Source organism: Thermobia domestica, chromosome 11, assembly GCF_964235325.1.
Source record: "Thermobia domestica chromosome 11, izTheDome1.hap1.1, whole genome shotgun sequence".
Taxonomy (NCBI): domain Eukaryota; kingdom Metazoa; phylum Arthropoda; class Insecta; order Zygentoma; family Lepismatidae; genus Thermobia; species Thermobia domestica.
The window spans coordinates 80,679,197-80,688,318 of NC_137464.1; the positions used below are offsets into that span (position 1 = coordinate 80,679,197).

A 9,122-nucleotide genomic window follows, 5' to 3' on the forward strand; every position below is an offset into this window, starting at 1 on the left:
TTTTAGGCTATTTGTTAATGGTTATACTCTTGATATTATTTTCACACTGTTTGGTTTCTGATGTGGTTTAAAGCGTGTTATTCCAGTTGTTATTAGTAACACTCTTGCTATTATTTTCACACTCTACATCTGAATGTGTTCTGCAGTGTTTGGTTTCTTACATGTTTAGAATATACTTAAGTAAGTTTCTCATCTAGTTACCATAGGTTTCACGGAACCGTTAATATCACTAGCAGTCTTAACACCTATATTACTGTCATGGCAATTGATACATGATCTACTATCACCGAATAAAGGGCACTGACTGATAACAAATTGCAACAGAGGTCTATGTGATATAAATGTGTTGATTTTGAATATAAGATTATTCAACTCTGAAAAACTTCTTCACAAACTCCCTCCTTTTATAAATACCACTATCAGGCATGCTCTCCCGTCTGTCCTTTTGCTTCAAGAACTCCAGGCGGTCTTGGGTCATAGTTTGCAGTACCCGTTCAATTTAGTGATATCATAAGTCGATCAGCAGTCGTGTTTTCACTCATCGACAAACGATGAATACTTCGATGCTGGTTATAGTGTGAAACAGCTTGTTTAAATGACATGCTGTGAGGCGATACTGCAAGTAAGGCAGCAAAAAGTTTCTGCAACATTGCAGAGGAAACTGTAAATAGTCTCCTCAATCTCATAGAATATTACATTTCTGCATCAGCACCACTAGTACTTCTTCAATTTCTGGCCAGCTATCGCATACATTTGAGGTCGACTGTCACCTCTGTTCATCGTCATTCACGTTGTTGGTAACTACGCAGTCCTCCTGTCCACCGGAAAAAGGATTCTTCAACATTAAATCTAGTTTCCTTAATGCTGAATCCCTTGCTGTAAGAACATCAGGCAGTAGATCAGACCGTTGAAGAATTTTCTGCATCGGCTGGAAGATACACGTGATGTCATACATGAATTTTCGGGCTACCCGTCTAACATTCCTTTGGCACCAGCTCCATCCTTCTTTCCCCCTTCTCTGACAATGCTCCCTCAAACCATCTTGCATCCAGGTAAGTTGTGGAGTATGGCGGCAGCCAATGTATGCAAGTGTTCAGCAAATCGTACCTCAAAGTAGGCAGGAACAGTATGGAAATTAGATATTGTTTTGTGCAGCATTTTTGTTTTTATTTTCGATGTTCTGAAGTACGTTGCAACACTTTTCAAAATTGACAGCCATTGTGTCACTTCAGGGACACTGTCCAAAATGTCCTCCATTGCAAGATCGGATCTGTGGCAAACACGCCAAATAGTAAGGATATTACAGATGCTAGCACTTTTTCTGTGTTGGAGTAGAATGAAAGTGTTAGTATCTCGAGGTAGACAAATGAGTACGCGAAACGAAGGAAAGAGGAATATCTGAAATTTCAAGAATGAAACTCTCCAATTTTATACCTATCCACAGAATACAAGTTAATACATGTAGTCACAAAACCCAAGCAAGTAATGTATTGTTCACGTTCTCTTCCCGTAATTTAATGATTTATGAAGCGCACTGGGTATCCAAACTGCTGGGCCTGGGTAGCCATTTGGATACAAAAAGGTAGCTTAAAAAATGCCCTGACTCAGCCTCATCGTTGATCGTTCGACCAGAGACCGGCATAAAAAGTAAAAAGGTGAACAAATGGGTGCCACACGAATTAACCGAGAACCAAAGAAAACGGCGTTCTAAATTATGTTCTACATTGGTACACAGATGATCCGTTTCTCGATCACATTTAAATATACAAAGAATTTAATTATGTACAGCAACCGACATGTTGTACTAATAGAGCGCGCTTCTAGTCCTAAAATACCCCAGGTTGTCATTACATACCAAGAAGTATGTAGCGACTCTAAAATGCTTCTTAGCTGCAGCGATCGATTATAGTTTACGCAATTCAGGCGATTGAATCACAGCCACGATTTCAGGAAATTAATAAAATGTTCCAAACGTCCATGTCGAGCACACGCAAACAGGAAAGATCAAATCACGTTACATGGCGACAATGTGAATAAATTATGCTGCAGAAGTTAGGTGCATTGAACTACGAAACACGGCTATATCCAGTGTAGTGAACATGCAGCCAGAATGGACTAAATTATACGTTTATTTTAAAGCAATTTTATTATTAAGAAATTAGTATTTGTTGTTTGGAACAGTAAATCTCCGGACAGTGTTGTGATTTTAGAATAGGCAGCTATTCAAGGAAGCAACAAACCTAATTTCAGAAACAAGCACACGGATGTCACACAAAAACATACTTTCACCAGCTTAAAATTAAATATCCATTTGAGTAAACAAGGATGCTCATCCGTATAAAAACTAAATTTTAGAAATTTTACCCAATACTTCATAACTATACATTAGAGTGTATACGCCGCCACTCCGTGCCGTGCGTAGCTCAAGAGGACCTGACACCTTTGCCCTGGTGATGTAGCAGTCAGCACCTGTAGTCCAAGCAGCTGAGTCGGCATACATCCAAGTCACGAAAGGCGTCGATTACCAGACGACCTCCAGGGAGGACTTCAAGCCTACAAGTCCAGTTCTATAGAGGGAGACATCGAGGATAGCCGCCAGCGAGAACGAACCCAGGACCAGTACGTCCAGCGCCGAGCAGCGATAGAAATCAACGAGACTGCGAGGCAGCGCCAAGAAGAAAAGAGGAAGAGACCTCCGGCGGGTTCGAAGCAAGGACTCTTACACTCAAACCCAAGTGCTATAGTGCGTTTCTTTGATGCTCGCTATCTAAACAAAAACAGTTTGTTACTTTACAGTTTATTCCACTTTCACCTTCATAGGACCGAAAACTGACTGGCTTTTTTCACAATTGAAAACAAACTTTTGTGCTACTTTTTTCATATCAACTTTGTCTAACATTGTCTTGTGAACGTAGCAAACTGCTGCAAGTTGAGTCTCTTTTGGATCATAGTTGAGCTAAGATACTTGAATTATTAGGAGGGGGGATGAAAACTGTTTTACAAACATTGGGGGGACACGTCCCCGTGGGATTGTCCCATGTGCTGGTATCATTTCCATGCTTGCGACTTCTCACTTTCCGTTTCTCAATCCCACACAAAATCTGAAACGAATTGCTATCGTACGTTAAGAAGAAATCCACTCATTGTTGTGGATTTAAGCTGTAGTAACAGAATCAGTCGGGCGTAGTTATGATTTTAACATGGAAATGGGAGATTTTATTTAATGAGTAGTCAATAACAAACGAGTAGTTAAAAATAAATATGAAATGTGTAATATGCTCTGAAATTCGTATCATTTCGCAATTTCGAGTTCTACATAATAACATTTAAAGAAACAATGGCTCAGCAAATCAATCACGTCAAAGGAAGACCGCCACTGGCAAAGGTTAAATTGTATGTTTGAATATTAAACAAAATACAATTCCTTGTATTAATTTTGCCTTTGAAATATAAGGTAAATATAATTAATACTCAATAAAGTTCTGTCGCTTTTGTCACCCACCACCTTCGAACATCGATATGTCATCTAAGACGTACCTGGAAGATCAAAAATAGTACCCATCAGCATCAACGACCTTTTGCTAACGTTCTGGAAGGCCATGGATTCCATCGGTAGAACTTGATGGGCCGTGAAGCGAAGAAGATATCAAGTGCATTTTGCACCTCTACTAGGGATTTGAAATGGCGTCCTCTAAGGTGATTGTCCAAGGAGTGGAACAGGTGATAATCGGGCGGTGCAATGTCTGGGGAGTATGGCGGATGCAATAGTGTTTCCCATCCAAGGCGTAGAATGGTGTCCCGGGTCATCCTAGCCACGTGGAGCTTAGCGTTATCCTGTAACAGGAGAACCCCTTTGCGATTCAGAAGTGCTGGCTCCACGGGTTTTCTTGGGTTTTTCTTGAACACGACTCAACCGCTGACAGTACACAGTTACAATGATGCTCTGACCAGCTGGTAGCAGTTCCCGATGCACGATGCAGCGAACAGTCCGCCAAACAACACATGAAGATCTTTTTCTGGTGCAGTGCTCATTTCTGCTGTTTTGAAACTGGTTTATGGGATGCTAAGCAATGATGGCGGTGCCGTGGAGCTTCGTACAGGCTCAATTTCTCATCACATGTCAACATCCTCTCCAGAAATGGCTCCTTCCCAGTGTGACCCCCGCTAGTACTTTCGTACTAGATCTAGTACCTTTTATAATATTTTAGTGTTCTAGTACGTTCACCAACAAATCTAGTACTTTTCTCCTTCTTTCCTTTTCTCATAAATACATTTGGGAGAGAAAAAAGGAATCTCATGAAAATTTGTCAATGCACGAAAATTTCACTGTTCCTGGTATTTTTTCAACAGTGATATTTACAAGAGCGGAAGTAGGACTTAGGTGCCATCCGGTCGCCTCCTCCAACGAGAAATAATTCTGGCAGTGATTAGTTTTTCCTCGCTTGATAATTCATAGGACTCGGGAAACGGGATGATAGACCTAGTTCTTCTTTATGAATCGCGGCAAATGCTTTTGGGGCAAACATTAGGGGGGGGAAGAAAATGAGCCATGAAGCACTATTTACAATCTTGAAAGGCGAGATATCGCCGGCAACAACAATACGAAGAAACGGCATAGCTGATACCATCTGTAGATGGTCCATGAACCGGGAAGAGAAGGGAGAGTACCATAGAGTTATAAAACTCTATTGGGAGTTGTAAGTGGTGATGGGTATAAGTGGTTTGCACGGTTTGAATCAAATTTTGACTGTTAAAAAAATAAAGTTGGGGGTTCTTTTAAAAATGTGGAGGCACTCCCCACCTACAGGGGAGGGGGATATGCCGGAACCCTTCTAATAATATATCGAAAAGGTATCGTAAAATGTCATAAATAAGGTGAAATGGAAGCGAATAACATTTTAGTACTTTTTCCCCAGATCTATTACTTTTTCTGCAAAGGTTACTACGAAATATTTTTTCCGGGTGGTCACACTGTTCCCTCCTCAGACGAGACAGCAGAGAAATACAAGGGTCTGCTCGCGTTCCCTTTGGCCCGGAGTCAAATCATGTGGGATCAAATTATGTAGGACTCGTCGATTCAAATTGTAATGCTTCCCAAGTTGATAGCGTTGCTGTCGAATGGTTTCTCCACTCACACTGAATTGTAATCCCAGTTCTTCACATGTCTGGCCATTGTTCGTCTCAATTGCTGCCTGAAGATCTTCATTTTGTACATGTGTTGTTTTTCCGGCACGTGGTGCGTCTTCGAGTGTTTCGTCGGTTCTCGAACTTGTTAAACCACCGCTGCACCGTCCGCGTAGTCACGACACCCTCACTAAAGGCAGGCATATCTTCCCCACTCGCTGCAGCAGCGTTTGACCCTAGTTTGAACTCGTACAGCATACACGCCCTTATGACGCTCTGTAGAACAGTGGCGTAGGGAGCTCCCCAAAGAGGTCCGACATTGGTACTTTGATGTTCGTAATTTTTTATATATTTTTATGTTTATATATTTTTGTTTGTAATTTTTCTATATGTACCTATAACGCCCCCCCCCTCAAACACACATCCTGGCTACGCTACTGCTGTAGAGGTCCCATGTTCACTCTGTCCTTATGTAAGTTCACGGTGTAACTGAACTGCCACAACTAGGTAGTATGTTGGATATACCCACACTAACAACTGACCTTCGCCTTATCTCCATTCGCATTAAACTCATGGTGTGAGGGCCAATTGAACACAGACCTCCAGCAGAACTTTCTTGGTTACTTTTATAGATTATAAATATGATCTACCAGGTATCAGAAATGCAAGCAGCAACTTTTGAATGAGTTGAATTTCAGTATGTTTCTTGTTAAATTTTCGTTTGCTTATAAAACGTAAAGTGTGGAAGGGATCATTATATATGAGCAATTATACTTACGTTTTTACTTTTGCCTTTGGCACTGCAGACCAATCACTTTTAGCAACACCTTTGGGCTTCTTAATTGGCAAACCTCTGCAATAATAATAATAATAATAATAATAATAATAATAATAATAATAATAATAATAATAATAATAATAATAATAATAATAATAATAATAATAATAATAATAATAATTACAAAATGGCTAAGCATCTTATTTCTAGTTTTATTATTAAGATTATAAGCTACTATTTTTCTCGGAAATAGTACATTATTAATGGGTGCGAGATGAGAGGAAGCAGACATTTGGAGATGAGATTGTGACGAGAGCTCTTCCAATAGAGATAGATATGCTTTTCGAGACAAAGATCATATATCGAGACGGGTCAACCTCAATTCTTACTTCGTGCTCAACTTCCAGCCAGATGATCTTAGTAGATATCTGGTGTATCGATTACATATTAAACTCCGCACTGATAAATGTACAAAGTTAAGATGCAGTTGTTCTGCGTTTAAGAATTTCTAATTGATTTCTAGCCTTCTTATGTAAAACAATAATAATAATAATAATAATAATAATAATAATAATAATAATAATAATAATAATAATAATAATAATAATAATAATAATAATAATAATAATAATAATAGAACACACTCTAGCTTCTGTTTTCACATTCTCCCATTAATGCTGGTAAAATTGAGTGTTACGCAATTATTCTCTTAGTATGGGAAATTCTTTCCATACAGTTAATGCTATAGAATAAGAAAGTGAGAAGGAAGGATAAAAAGTATATAGCCCATGGTTGTACAGTCAACAACAAAAGTTCTTTTCGTTTGGTAAAATTTATTTTGGGAATAGTTACGACTGGAACGACTGGAACGATGATACGACTGGAACGTACAACGGTGGTATGCTGCAACGTACAGAAAAATTACATTCTTTTTATTTACTGAAGTGAATCAAACGGAAATAACTTTTGTCCCTAACTCAACAATCGAAAACAAGTGTACCATTAATGTTATACACCAGAAAGAAAAGTAAGAGTAATTATATACGAGAGTATAAGAGTAAGAGCGTAAGAGTATATTTATTAACTACAGTAAAATGTTCCTCAGTAGCACTTTAGAAGTACACGTAAAAAGTGGCAAATAGCGTATTGTGGGGTGACACCAACTGAAATGGACTACAACCGTTGTTCGTTTTAATTTAAGAAGAAAATGCAATCTGATTTAACTTCTGACGACTATGCTCTTTAGGTTAAAGGAGGCTTCAATGATTATGAGAGTTAGTAGAATTAAAATGTGGGAAGAAACCTGGAAAAGAAAACATGGACGATGTTGTCGACCACATTTTAATTTAGAGAATATAGAATGTATAAAAGAAAACATTAATTTCTACATTCACAAGATTAAAGAAGTGAGAGTACTAAATAATACTTCCAAATAACCAAGGGATTGTCTTTTAATTAATTAGGAAGAAAAAAAAAACATGAATCTCAACTCGGAAAATTGAAATTTGACTAAGATTAAAACTTCTCAGTGTTGAAGAGCAGAGTGACTGTGCTAGAGTGTTCAGTTTCGCTGCATTACATTTTGAGAATATAAGGTTAAGCCTGTGTTACAGTGTCCACATAACCTTCTAGCAGAAGTTTCTCAAGAACCCTCCGTTTCTGCCAATCCTCGTTTCAGCTTCTATTTAATAGCGAACAACAAAATATCAAGATTATATAGGCTACATTTATGAGTTATCACTACTAATATAGCTTCTCTGCTGACAAGTCGAAAAGGTTCTGTCACGTGATATTACGGCTATTGAGCTAAAAAAAAGTAACAAGGTTTAATGTATGATCAGAATATTGTGTTTCGAATTTCGGGAAACTTTTCGACCGAAATACCTCACTGTGCAATGGTTGGATATTGGTTTCATAAATAGTGTATGTAGTGTTGATATTTCGTTGGATAGCGGATGAATTTTTAGCATAAAGACGTTGGCTTCCTGGTAGTTGAACCGCTCAAGACATAGGTTAAATCAAATGGTTTTTCTTTCTGGTTCGTTGGCCCAACGTTCGAAAATCGATGGCTAATGGATGGCTAAAAAATGGGCCACAAAATGGACATCGTCAACGTTGGTCCAGCAGTTGGAATTGGTTGAGTCGCCGAAAAAGCAACGTTGAGCCACAATTTTTGTGCTACTTCAAGGTTGTGTAATATGTTATTTATCAATGCAGTTCTCTCAAAATTAAAAGAGGCGTTCACTTTTCTTTAAGTATGACTATGTATCTATACTACAAGACTTGTTGAAAATACTGAAAGACATTTACTAAATGCAAACCTAGATATTCAACAAAATGGCTACTATGATAAAATTACGTTGTTCCTTACTTTCCATACACCAACCCATTGAGATCATCGTCCCATTCCCAACGTAATACAGCAGCAGCACGTGGTTTCTTCTTTTTCTCCTTCTTTCTACGTCTCCACATTTTATTCACTAATTAATAAACACTGTAACTGTCAGTTTTTCAACTAGAAACAAAATTAATTCAAAACAATTTATTTCCATAGAAGCTAATCAACAGAAAGTCACGTCTTTGTTTAATATACTTTATCTTTAGTTTCTGGACAATGCCTCTTTTCCTATTTCGAACACTGTTTTATTTATATTTCTTTATTATAATTCTAAACTGCTTCGTGGTCAGTGATATTTTATTCTAAATTGGAAGTTTTACTTAACCGTAGTCTAGTTATTGAATACCGGGACGCCCTAAGTAATTTGACGCCCCGTGCAGTAGCATTATTTGCCGTCCGATGCAATAGAATCGTGTCGGGGCCGGTGGTAGGAGGCGATCAAAACTTTTGTGGCCACTTATGAGGGAGTCCCACCACAGGTCACGAACATAAAAAAGAGATTATTAGCGATACTATCTCTACCGCAGGTTGCCTGAATTAAACTGAAAGTAATTAATAAATGACCATGGGAAGGTCTCTAGAATATCATTTACTTGAAGAGTCGCCTGACGTTTAAAATGTAATAGAGATGAGCAGTCTCTTGGCTAAAGAAGATGTCCGTCCTGTTCGAACAACGTGCGACCAACTAGGCTGTTGGTGGAGTGGTGGGATCAAGAGAGGGGAACAGGATATTTTGAGTGCCTACATATGAGAAAGACAAAACCAACTAATCACAAAGGTCATAGCACGAATTTAACGAGATTATAATGGAGCTTGATTTAC

General features: G+C 38.5%; 1 protein-coding gene across 1 annotated transcript in view; it reads right to left on the reverse strand.

Moving 5' to 3' along the window:
* The window catches only part of LOC145664221 (protein phosphatase 1 regulatory subunit 36-like), a 61,592-nt gene extending 53,158 nt beyond the window's left edge, over positions 1-8,434 (reverse strand). Inside the window, exons 1-2 of the mRNA XM_081730678.1 lie at positions 8,274-8,434; positions 5,903-5,977 (exon numbers count right to left, since the gene is read on the reverse strand). Of these exons, the coding sequence (XP_081586804.1) occupies positions 5,903-5,977; positions 8,274-8,374 (176 nt within the window). The 5' untranslated portion in view covers positions 8,375-8,434. The remainder of the gene's footprint in view (positions 1-5,902; positions 5,978-8,273) is intronic.
* Between the last annotated feature and the right edge of the window lie 688 nt (positions 8,435-9,122).